Raw genomic sequence first — 23,157 nt, 5'->3', positions numbered from 1 at the left:
ATACAGCTAGAAAAACTGATTCATCTATGGCCCTTTCACACAAGCCAAGCTGTCTGCTGCTTCTTTGAGGTGACATTCTATGTGCATTATATTTATTTATTTATTTACTTACTTACTTACTTACTTACTTACTTACTTACTTACTTACTCATTTACCCATTCATATATAATTTAATCATAAAGTATCCAAGAGGTGAGAAATAGCAAATTATCATAAAAATGATATAATATAAATGTAAAACTGTTCAGCCACGGTAAAATATGGCTGAGTCACACATAGATACCACACATGTGGGTAGGGAAGCAGAAAGCTTTCCCCACAACCCAATCCAGAAATGCAGGCATTAATCAGCTGAGAAAGACATGAGATCAACTCCAACCCATAATTGCAATATTTATACACACAGTACAGCCATACTGTTACAGCAACATGTTATAAATGTGAGGACTTTCAAACGATATTACAAATGAAGTATAAAAACAAATGTCCTGCTCTTAATCACAGTTACTATAAAGTCACACAACATACCATGTTCATCCACATAGTCCTGCTTTCCTGTGTCATGTGAATAAGGTTCTGCAAGTAAAGAGACTGTTAATGCATGCAATAAATCTACTGTCACATATTATTCTAAGAATTCACATCTTACTGCTTTTAATCGGCATTTAACTGGGAAGCCAATATAGCAAGCAACGTAGAAGGCAAGGGCAAACTGAGTAGCTCACAATGTCCCAGAGGGCTTGGATACCTGCCTTGTGTAGATCAAGGTGCATGTGTACAGGCAATGGTGGAGGTATTAATAGAAGGAGTAGAGAAAGGGGAGCAATCTGGGAGGGGAAAAAATGAATAGCCAGAGAGGAGAGCAGAGTGCCACATTAGTTAGAAAAGAAAGAGAAGAATAATCCATTAAAATCACCACCACCACTTCTGGTTCCCTTCCCCTATCAACCATCAAATCAGAGATCACATCTTTTCTATTGACTGAACTGGAAAAGACATGGATCTGGGGCTGTCCAGCATTGCCAGGGATCTGAGGCACTGATATTTATGGATCCTCATAATTTATAACAGGGATTACCTCAAAAGTACCCATCATATCACAAGTTGCCTCTGTATACATAGATGTGCTATGTGATTTGTTGGTGGTATTACTGTAAGCATTAATTTGATTGTGGTTTTTCAGGGACCCTTGGTAAAATCATACAAATTCAAGAGGATCTGTTTTAATTCTACTGGATCTGATTTTTTTACTCATACGTAAAAGAAAAGTATGTTTGGCTGTGTGTATGCATGTGCTTTCTTTCAATTTGTCTGTTGGGGGCAGGTCTGACCCAGGAAGAGGGGTGAAAAAGGAACCAGAAGGGACAGTACCTACAGCATTCTTTCCAGATGTGCCACAGGCCCAAAAATGTCGGCAACCCCTGCTCTGTTGGGTAACATAACCTGACTTTTAAATTAAGTAGAATCCAACTGTAAAATGCAGGTATTTAGACTTCTGTGTAATACCTGTGTTATGATCCAGAGCATCCTCTAGATTTAGATCTGTGTCATCTGTGGAAGACAGAAAAAAATATGTTTTCATTTGTGCAAATCAAAGTACATGTTTCTATACAGCTGGTTGACTGATTGGATGAACGAGGAAGGAATCAGGACTGCACTAGGTCTCCTACAGTCAATTTAACATATTAATCATATATGCAAAGAGGCTTGCACTTCTAAATTCATGTTTTGCAGATTATGTGTTTGAGTCTACGTAAGTTAGCCTTATACGGCAGAATTCAATGGAGCAGTTCCATTCTAAGTTTCTACTTAGAACTACTTAGTTGGATATGGCCCTCTGCATATAGGCATTATAAGATACAACTGTGATATATAAACCAACTACATAATAATAATAATAATAATAATAATAATAATAATAATAATAATAATATATTGGTGCATATACCATTTAGCTTCATAGTGTATAATTTGTATTATGCTCCCATACATCACCATCATTTTCTTAGCATACTAAATCAGTATTTTTAATGTACAAATTGTTCCAAAGCAAAATAGAAATGAGTAATAAAGAACAGGCTTCATGCATCACACATCACTTACAAAAAGCACATGCCCTGACCATCTGACAGTCAGAAGCCATTTCCTCTTTTCATTAGGTTCAATTAAAACCCTTTCTTAAAACAGATAAAGAAGCTATCAAGAGGAACCGCTTTCAAAAATTAATCATCATTCTTCCCCTTGTTTCTTATTACAGCAATTAGGCTGCCAGTTATTATTTTAAGAATATTATTTATAGTTTGAGTCAGTCTTTCAATCAAAGTCCTTAGTCATTGATGGAAATAAAAAAACATTTTTGCCTGTGATCTCACCAAAGATACAGTAGTAATACTATTTGGCTACCTTAAACATAGTATACTAAAGGACGATACATAAATGTCTACTCATTTTCTAACAGCCAGAATTACAATATGTCAGAACTGGAAAAGCACCAAAAAAGATTCTTGGGTAGTCAAAGTCTGGGATATCGCATGCATAATGGAAGTTCACAAATCTGATTTGAAGTGAAAGAGTCAACAAGAAAATGTTTTTATGGAAGAAACGGAATTTGTTTATTTCTTATTGGAACAAAGTAAAAATATAAGACTCAGTGAATCCATATTATTTGCTGAGGAAAAGTTAATAGTATGAAGTGTAGGTGAAATAGTTAATAAGCAACATAAGAGTCTAACTTTTCTTTTTCTTTAGCATTTATAGAAATATTTAACTGTTTGAGAATATGAGTATATAAAAATATTAAAAATGTATTAAGGTATTTTATTAATCTTTTGGTATTAACTGTAACTGCTGCACTGCAATGTATTTCATAAATAAACATATACACAAATTAAAATAATAATTTATAGGAGCACAAGGAGCTTTCACTGCTATATTACAATAAGTATTATTTTTAACCCTCTTCTGGGATGCCTTTCTGTTTCACAGATGGGACATTTTAAATGCACATTGTGCATTTATTTTAAAGATAACAGGAATGCAGTATCAACAGCCTACCAAGACAAAAGACAAGCTTTCCTTGATCTAAACTATGTGCACATTTGCTGTTCCATTGCTCACAAGGTTGGTTAAGCATAGAGAAACAGACACATTCTATATAACCTATTACTTCTATGTGAATAATAACCAGACAAACCTTGGCCTTCTGGTTCATATGTAGCTTCTTCTGTATGTGCATGATATTCATACGTATCTGAAAATTAGAAGTTCACATTAAATCACAAATAGCTATTAATGCTGTTGTCACGGCTGGAGGGTTTAAATGAGTTAGACTAACTAGTTGCTTGGTCCCTGCTCCTGCCAACCTAGCAGTTCAAAAGCACGCAGTGCAAGTAGATAAATAGGTACCGCTCTGGCGGGAAGGTAAACAGCGTTTCCGTGCACTGCTCTGGTTCGCCTGAAGTGGCTTAGTCATGCTGGCCACATGACCCGGAAGCTGTAGGCCCGCTCCCTCGGCCAGTAAAGCGAGATGAGCGCCACAACCCCAGAGTCATCCATGACTGGACTTAACAGTCAGGGGTCCCTTTAACTTTAACTCAAGATTGATGGGAAAGAAAGTCACACAACTATAACTGGGAATGCCCAGATTTTAACAACACTAGCCATGAAAAGTTGGGAGTAGAAAATTTCCCCCCAGGAACAGATTGTCAAAGAAAGTAATAATAGATATTATCTCAAAGCATTTAATAACTAGTCAATAGCAGGATTCTGTGCATGTCAATTCAGAAGCAAGCCCCTTTGCATTCAACGGGACTTGAACTCCAGTGTAGTTTGTGTATAGAATTTAAGCCTAGATGAACTAATGAATGCACATAGATTTCAAGAAGTATTATGAAATATAATATATTTTGATCAGAATATCTTCAAATATTTTGATCTGGCATTTCATTAAACCCCTCTAACATGGGTCCCAGTTATATATTTTCTCTCTGATTCTCTATCTTTCTTTTCCTCTCTCCCCTTGCTCTATTTATCTTTATTCTCTATGTATGGGCATTTCACCCTCACTTGTGGGTTTGACTTTTACTGGATTCTCTCTACCCAACTACAGACAGGCACCTTAATCATGTTCCTCTGCACAGAGCTTCACATAACTGCTGCCTCCAATGTCAGCACCAAAACAGAAATTTATCTGTCACCTCACAAAAGGACCTCAACCCTGATGGAATCTTATCTTCAGATTTGCCAAATCCAAAAAAGGCAGCTTGCCACAGCCACTTTTACATTGGTCTTTCTAGTTAAGACTTATTAGGATTATAGACTGTGAATGTACATGAACCATGCTACCCTCAAATGCTGAGTGAGTCGCCTATGTATGGCATCTTTGCCCTGACTAGTATTTCTCAATACATAAGTTATCATCACCTGGCTGAGAAGATGCATTATGTAAATACAGTCATACCTCAGGTTACAGATGCTTCGGGTTGCGCACCGTGCCGAACCCAGAAGTACTGGAACGGGTTACTACCAGGTTTTGGCACTTGCGCATGAGCATATGAGCTAAATTGTGCTTCGCGCATGCGCAGAAGCACCGAATCGCAATCCACGCAGGTGCGACGCTGCGGGTTGCGAACGTGCTTCCCGCACAGATCATGTTCACAACCTGAGCGTCCATTGTAACATAAAATGTGAAATGGCATTGAATCATGGCAATCTGTCTTAGGTAAAGTTCCAGGTAGGTAGCCGTGTTGGTCTGACGTAGTTGAAATAAATAAAAAAATAAGAAAATTGTCCAGCAGCACCTTAGAAACCAACTAAGTTTGTTCTGGGTATAAGCTTTCATGTGCATGCACACTTCTTCAGATACGATAGGTAAAGTTGTGATCCACTTAGGTAAGGTTGAAAACCAACACTTTAGAAAATTCCATCAACTATCTCTCCCATTAAATTTGCAAATATTTAGGATCAGTTCACAGACACATGTTCATCACCTGATATATGACTTTACAGCATCTCAAAGTTATTATGAAAAGCAGACATACCATGACTGTCATCTGTGTCTGGCTCTCCTGGTTGATAGTCACTTGCAGGTTCTGAAATGAAAAATAAGGGAAATATTTGGTTTTTGAAGGTACATAAAATGTTGTATTCAGTGTAGCACTAGGAAAAATATTTCGTCAGACACTTCTCCCCCTGTATGTCTCCTAAAGCTGTTCGGGGATTTCCCCCAACCTTCCAGAGCACATTTGGGGACAGGGCAGGGCTTGTGGGAGGTAGGGGAGAATAGAGCAAGGAAATCCCATTATGCTATTGCAAATACTTTGTTGAAGACCACCTACTGCTAAGTTAAAATACTTTCAATTTTCAGAAAGGTGCCCAATTAATCTAACAGTTTTTAGACACATATGCTTGGAGTAGACATAATCCTGGAACTAGAATGTAAGGACTGGAGTAGACCACAGAACCATTTGTGCTGTCTTCCAATACTTCTTTTATTGCAAGTGAATTTCCTCATGCCTCCCTGCATCTTGGTATGAGCATCATCAATTCAGGTTAAAATGAATCTAGGCATACTTCTAAATATTTTGAACATCCTGATAAAACCACAATTTTCAGGATCTTAGGCTTCAGGTTAGATGTATGCTTAAATACAAGAACATGGGAGGAATTCATGCATGAGAGGGGGAAGGCAGAAGGAAGGGCACACATGATGCTGCAGTCTTCTTCCATTCACTAAACTCTCCTTCCAATGACGTCCAAACTGGGTCACAATACAGTATACAAGTCATTTAAAGCAGACTTGATGACATACTATGTTTGACTGAACTGAATGAACTCAAAGACATATATTTATTCCATAAAAGTCTAAGTAAAATATCTCACCACCTTCTTAATCTCTTTCAAAAAAGGAAAAGGAAAAGAACAACATGCTGAATACTCTTAATATTTCAGGTACCTTCATAGTCAGATTCTGGTGTTTCTAACACTTCTGGCCCTTTATCTTCAAGGTCTCCATCATAGACATCCTGTTCTGTGGGAACGTCAGGTGATTCACTATTCTCCTCCTGAAAATCTGTTTCTTCATCCGCTTCATTTATTTTTTCTTAAAATGTTAGAAAAACAGCATATCAGCTGAAAAGTCTCAATTGCATTCTGTAATCACCGCCCTTCTAAACAGATCATTGGTACAATCCAAACACATTTAAGGCCCACTGGGTTGGATCCAGATGGAATTTTGCTAACTGGATGTCCCACTGGAGGAAGGGGAAGAACACCATTTTGGGAGACCCCCCCTTCCTCAGACAGCTCTCTGTGCACCTTGAAAATCTGTTCCAGAGTATTAGGAGACCCTGAAGAACAGTATGGGAAGTTGCACAGGGGACTACTTTATTTATTTATTTATTTATTTATTTATTTATTTATTTATTTTTATTATTATTATTTAAATAAATAAATAAAATAAATAAATTATTTAAATAAATAAATATTTATTATTATTATTATTATTACATTTATTTCCTTCAAGGAACTCAAGAAAGCTACACAGTTCTCCCCCTCTTCATGTTATCCTCACAACAACCCTGTGTAGTAGGCTAGGCTGAGAGACAGTGACTGGTCCGAGGTCCTCCAGTGAGCTTCATAGCATAGTGGGGATTTGAATCCTGGTCTTCTAGGTCCTGCCAAAAATAATCTTCTTCCCCTTTTGCCAGCAGGAGCATCAAGTAAAGTGGAATGAAAGCCTCTGCTGGACTGGAGTCCCATCCGCAAATGAAGGAACCCTTCTGTTTGTGGAGGGAAATGTCCACATACAACCCACTAGTTTAAAATTACTCCTTTCACAGAAATCAGTGGATCTTAAGAGTGCTTAGCTCTGATATTGCGCCTCAAGCATTTACTGTTAATATGGGATAATTCTATAAACTGGTATCATTGGACAAACATGTGAGGGGCAGGTCATTATCCACTACAGTCATTATTGCATTTTGGAAAGCAAACATTTATTTCTAACCAGCAGCAAAAATGTTCTGAAAGATCAGTAACTAGCTACATACATTTTTTTAACTGATCAAAATAATTGATTAGTTCTAAAATTTCTTTTTAGAGGTTCATGGACAAAGTATTCATTCATACCAAACTCTGTTTCAAGAACTTGACGTAGCAAAGTGTCCATTTCATCTTCCTCTTCTGGTTCTGCTTCGGCACTTCTGTGTTCTACATTATTTTAGAGAATACATCAAAGGTAAGCAGAAAGAAGAGACTAAACTCGAAAACCAGAAAACAAATACTTTTAGGGAAAGTGAGCATGTTTACCTATGGATTTGATATATGGCACGTGATATATAGCATTTTTATTCAAGTTTTTTTATATACAGGTGACTCCCCACTTACACAGGGGAGTCTGTGCTGGCCCTCTGCACACATAAATGAAATGCCCTTAAGTGGGAAGCACCCCACTGCACCTCTGACTCACCAGGACACCCTCCCAGAGCCCAAAGAGGACATCCTCTTTGGGCTCCGGGGAGGGTCTCCCCGCAAGCTGGAGGCGCAGCAGGGCTTTGTTGAGGTCCTTCAGGTCTCTTCCCCTACTTCTGGGTTCCTAATACAATGCATTTGCGCAGTCACACATGATGTGGACATCCATAAGTGGGGTGGTGCCTGTACATTTCACAAACATGTACCCACAGAAGCTGGTGGACTCTCCTTCATTGAAGGTTTTTAAATGGAGATTGGATGGCTATCTGTCAGGGATTTTTTGAGCTGTGATTCCTGCATTGCAGAGCATTGGACTAGATAACCATTGGTAATCTATGATTCTGTGAGTCCATAAATTAACAGTATGAGACTATAGTTAAGTACAAGGCTATAGTACAGCACTTTGAGTGGGGTTGTTGCTGTTTTACAGTCAAACACTGTATAGATTTTGTAAAATAAAATAAATCTAGTAGAGATGGACAAAGCATTCCACATCACTGTCCGTGAGTGAATGGGGGTTGGAAGCCAACATCTGAAGGCCACAGGTTAGTCACCTCTAAGTTTAAATAATTTGAAACTATCCATCATGATTAACAGTGCATCTTCCATGAGCTGGGAGTATGTGGTAGAATCTGCTATGCTGAACTATCTAGACTCCTGAGGATCTTAGCTTTCGTTTTTACATAAAGCACTTTTGCAGCCCTCATGATAATGAAAATGTTTGAATATGAGCCAGCACAGCCTGTAAGGTTTTATCATACAAAGGCAGACTTCAGGCTTCTGGAATCTACATTGTTTTTTACTAGAACCCCAAGGTCCACAACCTAGAATTAGAGCAACAATGGGAGCTCATGAAGCAGAACGAATTACTTATTGTACCATAAGAGCAATATATTGGTAAAACCTACACAAAGAAGTACAAATCTACAGCCAAGTTAATATGGATCTCGGATTTTTGACATTTATGTCAAATTATGTCAAATTATTATTATTATTATTATTATTATTATTATTATTATTATTATTATTATTATATAATGCATTGTATTGTTTTGTTTTGTTGCACATTGCCCTGTGGCCATTTTTGGCACTGGGCAGTATAGAAATTTCTCAAATATCAGTGGGATGTACATATTGCAAGAAGATTTCCAAGTACTAGGAAACTTGCATATTGTTTTAAGTGTCTTTAAAATATTTAATCTGGACACACTCAATTATAGAAAATACTCATTTCTTTTTACAATACTCAATGCCTGAAATGAAGAAAAAAATTTGTCATGTTAAGAGTGGCAAAGAACAAAAACAAAATAAATGAATGCACTGGCATATGTATACAGTGTAACAGAAAGCTGTTTAGGGTGTTTATACAGTTCAATCCCTGTTACAAGGAACTCTAGTAAAGAAACTACTTTTAATATTTCAAGCTAATTAATATTTTATTTGAAAAGTTTTAAAGGTTATATGGAGAATCTAGTATATTAAATGAATATACATCCAAAGATGATTTCAATAGCTATTTCATTTTGGGGTGCAGTCCAACAGTGTTCATCTGCCAGGGGGAACCTAAACTGCTGGTGGAACAGATACACCCTTCCTCCTATACCCCCCAGATCTGTTCTGGAGGGCTGCAGAGTAGTTGGGGTGTGGGAATGGAGCTTCAGGAAGAAGCAAGGAAGGAGAAGTCCACTCACACGACATTGGATGCCACCCTCTGTTTTTATCTTTTCTGATTTGGGGCATATTTTCATATGTTTACTTCCCTGAGAGATGAGTTCAGAATGATTTTGTGTAAATGTGCTGGTGAAGTACACACAACAATTCATGAACCAGAAACTAGGTTTGTCCTGCTGACTAATCTTTCATGAAAGATCTAAATAGAAAGAAATTCAATGTGACATTATGCATATCGCTACCTCAATGGAACCATTCTGAAAGCACTCCCATAGTGTTAACAGTATGGAGGAGGGTTTGCAATACGACAAGATCTGCAAACCTCTCATTGAGGACGACTTGCTGTAGAGCAGATGCTGTAAAGCTTTTACCATACAAAAAGATAGGCAAGACTGGAGTTTATTTTTCTATGACTTAGTTTGCAAGAGAACCTACCTGCTCTCCCATGTGGCTCCTCTGTAGGTTGGGTAACCTCTTCAGCATCTCTTGACTTTTGCTGTTCTGGGACAGATCTTTCTTTAAGTCCTGCATTGTTTAGTTATAAAGTTAACTTTAGCCTTTCTGATTCAACATTTTGGCTTTCTTAGGTATCACTGAGATAATGACAAGGGGTTGAATCCAAACTTAGAAAGACTTAGAAAGCCATTTAGGCTTTTGATCCAGTGGAGGGAACATGCTGAGGGAAAAGGGAAGAGGCAACATCCACTCATCCCTGCTTTCCCTGCAACCCCACACATTAATATTTTTTCAGAGGGCTTTAAGGGAAGGAAGGAGGAATTGCCACCTTCCCCCTTCTGCCTGTGAAGGAGTCCCCTGATCAGAACTCTGCTCGAAGGAGTCTCCCACCACGGGGAGCAAAGTCTGGATCCAAGCCCACAAATCTAAAGACTACCAAAAAGGAGAGTACACACTACACACAAGCTACCGAAGTACCACATTGTATTTCAAAGTCCAACATTTTTTTTCATTTTTAAAAAACAAATTTTTGGAGCCTGTTGCAGCATCTTCTTAAAGGAAAACTTCTCTCTGTATGAACTGATTTCATTTCCAGCTGCCTTTAAATCAGTTTCCTTTTGCCAAAACCCAAAGTTGCTCTGTAAATATGGGGTTATGGGCTGCTTCAAGGAAATCTCTCCAAATGCTGCTGTGAACTTATATGTATCTCTGGATTGCACTCTTAAATTTTAATTACTTAGAGCATCAAAAGATAGTACTACAAATATCAGGGCCACTTCTTCTAAAATATATACGGTATTTAGTTGTTAAGCAGAAGCCAAAGGTGGATTTGGGATAGTAGTTGTTTCCAAATGAAGGTTGAAGCTCCTTTCCTAACCCGTCACCCTTGCTTCATTCCTTATTTAACCTCTCACCCCCACACACCAACACCTCCCCTATCCAATATAGAGATCATTACCATTGATGAAACAAGAAGAACTGGCTTGGGGTGAATGAAGTGAAGCAATGTATGTCTAATGAAAATACTGCCTCCCACTCAAAGCCAGCTCATGGGTAGAGAAGGAGGAAGGTATTTTTCCAAGGTTAAGATTCTAGACTGAGGGGTGCAGGGGGAAGAGTGAAAACAATGTCTCAACCTCTCTTTCCCCTAAACTGTTTCTGAGGACCTTCTCTGTGGCACACTTTTGAGAGTGAAAGATAGGAAGAGCTAATCTATACATTATACAGAATAAGGCAGCATATGAATAGAATTCTGGATTGTTCTACTTCAGATTACAGGCAGAAAAAAAAGGAGAGAATATATTTTGAATGCTTCCACATGTAAAATGCTCCTGACATACAATTAACAGATTTTGCACCACTAAAAACAAACATGTTTTTCTAGCTAGTAGTAGTATAAATGAGTGACATTTCCATCAAGTGACCAAACCAGGGATAGAGAACCTGTGGCTCTCCAAATGTTGCATTTCAGTTCCTACAAATTCTAATCAATATGGTTAATAATTGTGGGGGAACCACAGTCTCCTTTCCCTGATCTAAATAATGGATGTAAACATTTTTCAAATGGGAGACAGGTTACAGATCCAGCCACTTGACCTGTCAAATCCAAATACCATGCCATAATATTATCATTTAGCATCTTTGATCAAGACAATTCCCCAAAATTCAGATTCGACATGAACTTGACCACATTGGCAATATTCCATCAATATTGCAGAACAAAGCACAGAAAAGCATGAGAGGGCTCAGTAAGAAAGGCCTGCACATCTACAGTGATCATTGTCCTCTTCAAGAAAATGGAATTTGTTGGACTCATTTTTAGCCATTGCAATTTTAAAGTAAGGGGAAACATTTCTGAGCAGTGTTTTTAACATATCTTCTATAGCATTTATAGGTTTACAAACTGCTAGTATAGTCCATCAAAACTTTGGTGCAACCCTTACTGCTGTAAACAGAAGTGGCATAAAAGAACATCCATAATTTTCTGGTGGATTGTGTCATAGAGAACAGGGCACTCTGTGATTTTACTAAATGGACACTAAGGCTGCAATCCTACTTACACCCATGTTAGAGGAATTCCCATTGAACATAGAGAGCTTTACTTCTGAGTAAATGTGTATAGAATTGCACTGTCAGTTTCTTCATTCTTCTTTCAGAACAAACTGGTGGCATTAAACTTTATTGGAAATGGAATATTACTGTAAACACATTTCATACAAGAATGTGCATGGTTTTGATTATTTTCTGTATGCAGAATTGCAAAATAGTTCCTCAAAATATTCAACCTGTACGTTTCAATCCAAAATAAAGTAAAATATGAACTACACTAAAAGTTACAATGAATTAGATGTAACATCTAAATGGTACACACTCAGTCTTCATGTTGCTGAATCTTCATTGGTTAGAGGTAAAGATCAAATTATTATTATTATTTATTAAATTGGTATACCTTTTATCCAAAGATCACAGGGTAGTTCACAACACGCACAAAGTAAAACAAAACAAAAACCAAATAACAAAACAGAACCCCTCCCACAAACACATTTAAAAGGCCATGGAATGCTGATCAGCCAGAGGCCTGGTTGTAGATAAATGTTTTCACCTAGCACCTAAAGATATGTAATGAAGGCGCCAGATAAGCCTTCCTTGAAGAGCATACCACAAACAGGAAGACTGCAAGGAAAAGGCCTGTTCTCATGTTGTCACTCTCCTGACCTTTTGTGGAGAAGGCACATGAAGAATGGCCTTAGATGATTATCACAGGGTCCGGGTCAGTTCATATGGGGAAGAGGCAGCCCTTAATGTCTGTAACCATAAATTCTGTACATCCACACCATTCAGATGCAGTACCAAATGTACAGATGTTGAGGTAAGCAGGAAGGTCTCACGTCACATGTTCGTTCTCAGAAACATATAAATAGGCCAGAAGTTCCATGTCCACCCTGGTCCTCAGGCCCTATAATACTGCTTTGCAGGAACCTGTCTTTGTGGACAAATTGTTTGTAACACTAATCAATGTGTTTATGTACTACCTATGTGTGCTATAGGGACGCGGGTGGCGCTGTGGGTAAAACCTCAGTGCCTAGGATTTGCCGATTCCCCGCGGCAGGGTACGCTCCCGTCGTTCGGTCCCAGCGCCTGCCAACCTAGCAGTTCGAAAGCACCTCCGGGTGCAAGTACATAAATAGGGACCGCTTACCAGCGGGAAGGTAAACGGCGTTCCGTGTGCTGCGCTGGCTTGTCAGATGCAGCTTTGTCACACTGGCCACGTGACCCGGAAGTGTCTCCAGACAGCGCTGGCTCCCGGCCTATAGAGTGAGATGAGCGCACAACCCTAGAGTCTGGCAAGACTGGCCCGTACGGGCAGGGGTACCTTTACCTTTTATGTGTGCTATATGCACAAATCCCCTTTGCTATACGGAAAAGTGACAGTCTGACCTTTGCTGATGGCATATCAATCTCAGCTGAATGAGAAATGGTTAGACCCACTCATATCAGTTGGGAAAGAAACTTGCCTTGATTGTGAATGGACTGAGTCCACCTACACTTTTCTGGATTTTCTTTTTTAAAAAGCCACAGTGGCGTAGCATGGGTTGTCAGCACCCGGGCCAAGGCAAGTAATTTGCGCCCCCTAACCCGTGGATTTTAGTAGGGGCAGAGAGCTGTGAGTGCGAGTGCGCCCCCCCCAGATGTTGCGCCCGGTGCGGCCGGCCCCCCCTGCACCCCCACGCTACGCCACTGAAAAGTCAGGCTTGTCATAAACATCATTCAAAGCTTGGAAACATCTTGAAGCTCCCCAATCAGCAGCTCATTTGCCAGTCTATTCTCTTTCCTAAAAGCTTTCCCAAAATGTAAGCTGGGGGTGGAAGGGAAAACAGCAGCACCTGAAATTTGCAAAACCCAAGGGCTCTACCTAAATTTGATTACTCATGCAGAGCATTATAAGCTAAGGCATGAGAAGCGACAGAATAGGGCTGGCTTGGCTCACAATGAAAGGATACATTTCAGAAAACATGAAAGAGATGGTCTCAGAAAAACCCACATTGATGTCTAAAATTTAAATTGCATAGGTTTTTTCACATGATCAAGAAAAGCATTATATCTCATGAGAATTCTAAATGTGTTGTATTACTGCAAAACAAGGGTGAAATATGTTGCTTTTATTTTCGTGTCAAAATTGTACTTTGCCACCCATATATGAGTACTTCTTGTGGTAAGACCAGAGACACAAAGAGCTACACAACTATATATTTTCAAACCTTGCACTGATCATAACACATATCCCAATGTCTGTTCAGCACTAGATTTCCTAGATTTTCCCCTCGCCCCAAATACTTTTTTGACACAGTATTCTCCATGTCACGATAAAAACAGCAAATGGACTTATTCCAAATATCATTTTGGAAAAGATTATATTCAATGTTTATTTAAAAACATATATAATAGTATGTCCTATTTTCTACCCAACAGGAAACAAAACCAGTGCAATCTGAAAAATACAAGCAGAGGGGGTAGCAGTGAAGGTATAATTTGAAGTAAATGTTCTTATTTATTTCTGTTCTTCACTTTTTTTCATTGAGCCATTTGAGCTTTCATTCTTCCATGTATTTATTTTCTGAATAGTTGAAAAAGATGTGTTTTGTTGCACTTTCTAGAGTGATATGCATATTGATAAGATATTCCATCGTCCCAAGTGTATAAATTGGATCATGTTCATTGAACACAAAAATAAAAATTGAAAACTAGTCTACCTTATTTTCCCCTAATACTTCTACTTCCCAGTGTAAAACAACACTTGCAAATATTTCAGTGTTTTATTTTTGTATTAGCCTTATGTGTGACATACTGAGTACCAAAAACATTTCATTATATAAATGATCTCAGTACAATAAGAATGTACAAGACATTATCAGACATACTATGTACAAATTGGAATTTCATAGCAGTCTATCTTATTTCATGCTTACAATTTCATACATATTCTAAGGCTGTTTGTGCAAATGATTCTGTCATCTTGTTTACTCTAACAAGCTAAAGACAAATTGCCTTAGTGGTGCTATATTACATTCTCGTGCTATCAGTTCTAACTGAAGCAACATTCAGATATGAAAATAGTATCATTTTACTTTTTTCCTCTTCTCTTCATCCTTTGCTGAGCTATCGGATGCTTTAGAAAGGGCTTTAGCGGTTTTTTTAATTTCTTTCTCTTTGCCACTAGCTGATTCTTTTATCTCTTTATTTTTAAGATTCTTGTCTAACCCTGATTTCTCCTTTTCACCTCTCCTGTCTCGCTTAACCTTTTCAGATTCTTTTTTTGATTTATCATCAGCAACTTTCTTATCCTTTCTCTCCAAATCATCAACTTTCTTCTTTGTTTTTTTCCTCTCTTCATCTTTGGTTTCCTTCTTTCCTTCTTGCTTCTCTTTCAATTTCTTGGCTGGTTCTTTGATCTCTTTTATTTTTTCTATTTTCCCATTTAAAAAAGGGGAAATGTTCATTAAAGAACACACATTAAGACACTGGATATTAGTAAACCAAACTCACACTCCAACTTCACATCACAAATTCATAGTTGCAATTCAAAAGAACTTGATCACACAGTATTAGTACTGTCAAAAGAATTGCAGGTAGCAATCGCTACTTGGAATGTGCCAAGGGAAATAACTTTCTATTTTATAGGGCTTCCCAAAACTTATTCTTCAGCATCAGATGAAAACTGTTCTATTTCCCCAAACTTTTAACAGTATTTAAACTAGTTCTCCTATTTTAAAGGTTTTATGTATTGCAAGTGGCCTTAGAGAAACTGATGTAAATATTTCTTAATTAAATATGTTAAAAGAATTTTCAATTGCTTGAAAGATTATTCAGCTGCCAACTTTTTAAACAACATCATGCTACCCGATGAGCTACTAAATAAAATTAAAAAAGAGACACACTGTTAAATGGAAATCAATGACTCTAAAATGTATTTGCCTATTTTACAAGAGGTCTATAACTGGCATAACCTCCTTATAATGTATCTAAAATTTGCATATCCAGCACTGACATCTTGCTCATGCTACAGACTTTGGCTTGCACAGTGGAATTTCCCCTTCCTCTCCTGTCGCTCCCTCAAAATCTGTTTGAGGGGATTGGGGGACCCTCCAAAGCACATTTTGGGGGTGGCACAAGGAAAGGAGAAGTAAAAGTCCCACTGTGCAAGCAGAACTGTGTTCACTCAGCTTTTATACAATCCATGGATTTTGAGGGGCTGGGGATATCGTAAAAGAGAGGAAGCAGTTCAAACATACGCTGAATTAAATTTGCATACTTTAAAGTCAGGGATGGGGAAGCTGTGGCTGGAATGATGGAAGCTGTAATTCAACAATTTCTGGAGGGCCACAGATTCCTCACCCCTACTTCAATCATTCTGCTACTGTACTTTTTATATCTGCTTTGTCTTTTCTCTTAAGATCTCCTTGACCTCTGCCCTTATGCAAAGGGCAGTGCTATCTGCTATCCTGCACTCATGGGGCTGGGTCAGTGAACTAACAGAAAACACGACTATCTCAATTCACAAATGCTAAAAGCAGTGCTTTTTTCTCTCTAAGAAAAATGTTTAAGGGTACTCGCATCTTCCTACTGATATTGTATTACTGCAGCTCAATGAGGCTAAAGTTAGATTCACAAATGTTTAGGGGTATGCGTACCCCTGCGTCCCCCCAGAAAAAAAAAGCACTGGCTAAAACTAAGCACGATGCTACATATATTTGAAAAAGATAAGTGAAAAACAAAGTTAGGCACCCCTAGGCGAGAACTGCAACTCATTTGAAGTTTAAATGGCTGCGACCCCATAAAACAGGAATGAGGAATTTGTGCATGCCCACAACTCCCATCATTTCTGACCCTTGGGCCATGCTACTTGGAGCTGATTGGAACCGAACTCCATCAATATTCATAGGGTGACAGCTCCCCCCACCCATTTTATAGGCTAATTTTAGAAATGTTAAACTGACTCCAGAGGTCATGATTTGTGAAGAAGACACTGCATGGAGTATTTCCATTGTGCTGTAAACACAAGATAAAAATAAGATCCTACTGAAAACACCTGATTTTAATGATGACCATCATGTAGACAATTTTTTATCAGAGGTCTTAATACTATATCGTTATAAAATGGTTTTAAAATAGTTTAGAAAGTTATATACACAGAGACTTATGAAAATGATTGAGGCACACAAATCTGCATTCAGTTTGCAATTAAAACTGACAATATTATTTCAATAGATTAATACTGAAATAGATCTGAAGTATTGTAGCTGCCTTTAATTAAAAAAAATATGCTGATAACATAATTAGTGTTTTAATTACATGACAAAAATGCCACTTCAGGTAAAACTCAAATCCAACCAAGTACTAGCTAATATGGAAAAGAAAACCACCAACACACATGCACACAATATTCAGGAAATTATGAGGAAACATGGGGGAGGGAGGATCTGCAGACTGGGGCAAGAATTAAGAACCTGCCAAAAATTTCCCCATTAGGTAATTACCTCTCCTCTTGCAGCCAAACTCTAATGTCAGAAGTAAGTTCGGGGAAAGGGAGGATTCAGGAGGTTCAGGTGTGGTAAAAGCATCCTTCTAGCTGGCCTTTCCTTCCAATATGTTCTCCAGCTCACATTCTCCAGCAATTGTGAGATTGAGAACAAACATTTGCTAAACATTATTTAGTCCACTCTTCCCAACAAGCCCTTTTCTTCTACACCTGTTTTTTAAAAAACATTTGCAAAGGATGATTACAATAAAATATCGAGTGATCTACCATCCCTCTACCGTGAATGGAAATAGGAGCAATGCATTTGGAATAAAAATCTTTTAAGATTAGCACTACTAACATGTTGGTTTCAGAGCATGGTTAATGCTTCATTGCATGAGGAAATGGTTTCTCCTGCCTTGAAAGAGGCAGTGATACAACCGCTCCTAAAGAAACTGGCTCTGGGCCCCTTACACTGGAACAACTACTGACCAGTTGCAAATACCTCCTTTTTGAAGGAAGGTGATGGAGAGGACTGTGGTGGATGTTTTTAGTTTATTGCTGATTTTGCTTTTAAAAAAAGTTCTTCTTAATAGTTGCTATTAACTGGTTTAACCAATAATTTTATTGTTTTATTATTTTTGTACACTGCTTTAAGATATTTTACAGTGTATAAATTTTAGAAATAAATAAATAAAGCCCTGAGAATAAAAAGACTATGATATTACAATGAAACATAAAAATGGAGCATTTCTCCTTCAACAGGAAGACATGAACTCTAATTAAGAAAGGCCCAGCATATTTTGAGCAGAATGCTTGGGGTAACAATATGAAAACCATATAGTATTTCATATGCCATGCACATTGTAGAAGCCTTATCTATCCAAATGATTGAATTCTTTGCCCAAAGGCCTTGATCCAAAGGCGTGCACTCAGTGATCAGAAATTCTCATGCATCACTGGGAAAATTCAGCTAGAATTCTGCTAGTTAGATATTTGACAAGAAAGACTGAATGTAGCATCCTATTTTTCCTTCCCAGACAGTTGACTAGTAGGAATCCAATCTTTATATTTGCCCCAGGTTACACATGCCCTGTCCCAAATCCTACCGAATTGCATGCACTGCATCAATTTGCACACAGGATTGTTCATCCAGCAAGAGAAATATGCAGATCCACACACACATAGCCTGTAGCTGGATTAGAAATTAAGTTTTTAAAGTACTGTAGATCTAATTATGTAGGATGCTGAAGAGCACCCAAAACTAATGCTTGATATTTTTTGTTCAGTACATTTTGAATGCAAAATCACACTGGTATGAACTGCATCCAGAATTAGTAGACACATTTAACACACATTTAACACACATTTAAAACACATGCATTTCAGGCATTCATAATCAGTGTGCACAAAAGGGCACTAATGCTCCAGTAGCAAAGTACCTTTGACTTTAGCCTTTCTCTTGGCAACCCCTCCTGGTGGCTCCCCTGATTACCATAAGATGAAAACAAGTTACAAACATTATTTTAAGTCTTTAAGATGCTATACACATGGGGGGGGGGGGAGATGACCCAGTATAAAACAGCACCAAAATTACATCAGACCTTAAAAAAAACCTTATACCTGACTGTTCTGTTTTCTGGAAGTGTTCCATTAAACAAAGCTTTCAAAATAAGCCGTACACAGGTATAGTAGGCCCAGTCTCTCTCATTTCATCAAATATGAAAGCTGTAATTGGTAAGGTCACAGGAAAGGACCTTTTCTATAGCAGTGCCCCAGTAATGAAATTCCATTCTGATGAGAGGGTGGTAAATACATTTTATTCCATTAGACTTTTAGTGTATTGCAATCTTGTTATCTATGGTCTTATTTTATTTGCTTTTATTCTGGCTTTTAAAGCTTTCCAGTTTGGGGAGCTCTTTTAGTCATCACTATCTCAGTTGATCCGAGAACAGTCTCTCCCTCCCTCTCTCCCTCCCTCTCTCTGTGTGTGTGTGTGTTTCTAATGGAAAAAAATCAGCAATACTGTTGTATGGGTTTTCTAACTTATGGTTCTCAAAGAGAAAGTGAAAGATGTATTGCAAAAACAAAGAGAATTCCAAATAGGATTTTTTCATTGGTAATTGGCTCATAAGCTAAACTATCAATTATGAAAAAGTGCTGTTTGGATTATGTAACACCAAGTATGGGCAAGCATAAACTAAAAGGATGCTATCTTATGCTTTAATATTTTATCTGTTTCCAAACATATGGATTCATGTGAAAGAATCTTCAGTACCTAAGAATGGAGTCCATTAGTTCAGTGGAACATTTTGTGGCCATGTTGCTATAAGACTTAAATTAAGGAACACTTGAGTCACAAAACTTTTTAAATGACTTCACTTTGCAGAATAAGAAACATGGTGTTTAAAAAACTGATACATCACAAAAATGAAAGCTTGTTTCCCCCCAGTAAGAATATCCTTTACTCTTACTAGTTTTATGAATGATATTTGTATTCAGCACATATTACTGGACTAAAGCAAGCAACTTACGACCATTCTCAGGCTATGCCTTTGGGACTGCTGCACAATTGATGCATTTGGAATATCATACCTCAGCTTAAAAATCCAAAGTTGAACAAGGTTCACACACTTGCACAGAGCCACTTTCCTCTTTCCTTTGTGCAAGTGGGGAAGCAAGCTAGGAAGATTTCTATTACATCCAAACTAAGGAACAATGGTTAATGGCTCCAAAAGAAGACCTCATATTGAGCAAACTTTAAAACATGTATTTATATCCTGGCTTGGTAGGAAACTAAAGCTAGTTAAAACTTTCTAAACTCAGATGCAACAGAAAGCCATGTGTAACTGCTGCTGAGGTAGACCAAGTTCAAAATGCTATAGTGAAGTGGGCCATGAACAAATGCAGGTACTGAGCATATAAAAGGAGATTTGGGACTGGTTTTCCATATGAACAAGAGCTGTTACTTCTGAATACTAACTTCTAATCCTAAACATGCCACCTGGCTGCCTTAGTTGCCAAAGTGAGGCAGCTTGGCTCCCTGCCTCAGCTGACTGGGAACAGCTACCATTCGGCTCCTTCCTTCCCCAAAGTGCTTACTGCAATGACCATTCTACCTTGTCACTGCATAACTTCATTATTCAACCAGTTCTCAAATTACAGAGTGCAAGTTCCTTTAGCTGCTGCTTTCCATAGCAGGGTGGTCGTATGATGTTGCCAGAATGAGGGTAGTGAGTTAATACCTCAAGGCTTTCTCTGTCTTTCCTTGATAATCTGAATACTATTGTGCAACCGTGTGACTGTGTTGATACTTGAGTTTGCCTGTTTTCTTCTTCCTTCGCTTTTGAAACATGTACCTGAGACTGAAGACATTATTTTAAACTGAAAACCATCTTGAGTGCTTTGGTAGGAAGGTGGAGCATAAAGATAAATAAATTAAATAATAAGCATGGTGACTGAAAGATTTCAAAATACTGTACTAGATATAAACTGTAGATCTAAATTGAAAAGATCCAGTGATATGTTATTAAGTTACTGGTTTCTTTTGAATATCATGCTCTCAAAGACCTTAGCAAGCTGTGAAGATAAGCCCATAAAAGTTAATAGCCTACAAAAATAATTACTAAGTCTGCTTTTTATTCATAGGAGTAGCACTCTGGTCCAACCTCTGCTAGTCCTCTTTTATGAATAAGAAGCAGGCAAGCAATAAATGTAGGCTAGTAATATAGCAGGCTAACATAGCCTCCTCTCCCAACCTGCTTCTTTTTATGCTGGGTGCAAAGGAAAAATAGCCTCACAGAAGATGCCTCCTCCCAATTTTCAGTAATCCCCCTCTTCCCACTTAATCTGGCGTGTCACAGCCTACTCCATTCAGCAATGTACACCTCAGGAAAAACTTTTGTAGGGACAAAGGGAGAGAGAGGTCACCTTTCACCCATCCTCTTCCACCAGCATTTCTCTGGATTCAAACCTATATGATTTCCCTTTATTTCCTTTTTATACAAACAGCAAAAAACAAATGAACTTTAGATCAGATCATAAACAAGGTTACCTCAAACATGATTGAAGTTTTACCATTTCATCACCAAAGGAATGTGGAAGTGGTATTAAAGGTCCAGAAGTTTTAAAAACATTGGGCAATAAAAAAACAAACTTGTTAACAAAACATTCAGACAAGACAATCTTACGAATACATTTTTTTAAAAGACAATCACTAATCTAGTCCTTGAAATAAACTCCACAGCCGAACCATTATTGCTGTTATTAGATAACAGAATACAAATTTTGTCTAACTTTTATTTATATGGTCCTGCTCAGATGTTTATAACTGTGAAACCCATTTCCAATAAGAATTAAATTTTAGCCATCAATAATGAAGGGTCTGAAATCTGTTATATTATAGCCTTGGGTCAGCTATAGAAATCTATTATTTTAGAACAGCCTGAAGTTTAGCAAAATAAATAAAACCAATGAAATCTCCACTTCCTCACCTTTGCTTCAAAACTGAAACACAATTGTTCAGATTATGTACCCCACCCCACCGCAAAGAACAGAAAAGGTAACTGAAAAGAAAATGAAATTTCTTGCTGAACATCTGGTGACAAAGCACAAAGGCTATGTTTTGCCCCACAAAGCCCTGAATTATTGGTTGCCATGTTATGAGTAACTGCCCTTTTCATCAGTCTCAACTAAATAACTTCTAACTCATACTATCAGGAATACAAAACTATTTTTAGAGAAGATAACTCAAACAAACGAAGGTACATTCCTTGTAAGCTCAAATTCTTTTCTTACAATACTGTGGTATCCAAATGTTATCATTAATTTATTCCACTGTGGATAAACATACAAAGTACATAACATTTATCAATAAAAACCACTGTTTTAATATATTTCTACAACAGTTATGCCCAACCATTTTACAAGATATGAACTTGCTTTGCATCAGATACAGTTGAGGATGGTCACAGAAATCCGGGGTTCAGCTCAGGTATTTTTATTTGGAACAAATAAAATGCAAAGTGCATCTTCTGCAAATTATTTACACATTGCTGCCATAACAAAGAAAGCAGAAATTTGTGCAAAATGTAAAGCAGCTTTTTCACATTATGTGCTCAATATTATGTCAGGCAAGCTTTGAAAATCCATAGAACTCTTCCTCAGGCTGTAGACTTTACTTGTACACTTTACTTAAACACTCACATTTCTGAGCCATGAAAGTTTCTATCAAATGTGTTAATTCTGAGACAAACAGTGCAATTCTATACATATTTATTCAGATGTAAGCTCCATTGAGTTCAATGGTTGCTACTTATAGAAAAGTGTGTAAAGGACTGCAGTCTAAGGTTTGATCAGCAATATCAGATCAAACAAGCCTAAGTATTATTCAGCAGTGTGCATGAAATACAGGCACTAGATTTTATCATACACACACACACACACACACACACACACCACAACATTTTGCACACATATCTGTTCCAGAAGGTTAATTTGCTCCACACAAAGCTGGGCATGGAAACTTGCTGAACTCAGGCATTTGTATAATCAGTCCCTTCACTATGAGATGGGGGGAGGGTGCGGCGGAGCAGAAAAATCAAAAAGCAAATCTGAGTCAGCCATTCAGTTTAGCAAGACATAAAAGACAGTTTGCATTTATCAGCTTTAATTAGTTGAATATTACAGGAGAAATACATATTTACAGGTTCTCGCTTTCAAAAAATGTCCACTAATTTTTTACAAACAAATCTGCCTTTAAGAGATAAAATAGTATATAAAGAAAGTAAGAATGAAAGCTTCATTTCAAAATATACAACACTTGCATGCTATTTCTTTCATATAGTAAATGGATTTACTAACATAACAAATTTGAGTAACCTCAGAATTCTGCTCTATATGTCTGTAAAAGCATGTAATAAATTATAAAATTAAGGAATACTCATTGGTAGCAAATTCAAATAATTTCAGTAATAGTTTTCTTATTTAATGCAATAGTAGGCAGAGTCTTAAAATATAAAATATAAATATATACATAATTTGT

General features: G+C 37.6%; 1 protein-coding gene and 1 long non-coding RNA gene across 5 annotated transcripts in view; both read right to left on the bottom strand.

Annotated features, from left to right (window-relative positions):
- ASPH (aspartate beta-hydroxylase) overlaps nucleotides 1-23,157 on the bottom strand; it is an 86,519-nt gene that overhangs the window by 41,618 nt on the left and 21,744 nt on the right. For all 4 annotated transcript variants that reach the window (XM_053396049.1, XM_053396051.1, XM_053396050.1 and 1 more), the window contains 7 exons: nucleotides 9,578-9,667; nucleotides 7,130-7,210; nucleotides 5,955-6,101; nucleotides 5,041-5,091; nucleotides 3,195-3,251; nucleotides 1,508-1,552; nucleotides 530-577 (listed from right to left, as the gene is read on the bottom strand). In XM_053396049.1, coding sequence (XP_053252024.1) covers nucleotides 530-577; nucleotides 1,508-1,552; nucleotides 3,195-3,251; nucleotides 5,041-5,091; nucleotides 5,955-6,101; nucleotides 7,130-7,210; nucleotides 9,578-9,667 — 519 coding nt within the window. The remainder of the gene's footprint in view (nucleotides 1-529; nucleotides 578-1,507; nucleotides 1,553-3,194; nucleotides 3,252-5,040; nucleotides 5,092-5,954; nucleotides 6,102-7,129; nucleotides 7,211-9,577; nucleotides 9,668-23,157) is intronic.
- LOC128417421 (uncharacterized) lies at nucleotides 18,557-19,884 on the bottom strand. The gene is made up of 2 exons (XR_008331460.1): nucleotides 19,685-19,884; nucleotides 18,557-19,643 (listed from the first exon to the last, which is right to left on the bottom strand). It is a non-coding gene; the product is annotated as an uncharacterized LOC128417421 (long non-coding RNA).

The sequence above is a fragment of the Podarcis raffonei genome, chromosome 7, assembly GCF_027172205.1.
Source record: "Podarcis raffonei isolate rPodRaf1 chromosome 7, rPodRaf1.pri, whole genome shotgun sequence".
NCBI classification, from domain to species: Eukaryota; Metazoa; Chordata; class Lepidosauria; order Squamata; family Lacertidae; genus Podarcis; species Podarcis raffonei.
This window is presented reverse-complemented; position numbering and strand designations above follow the sequence as displayed.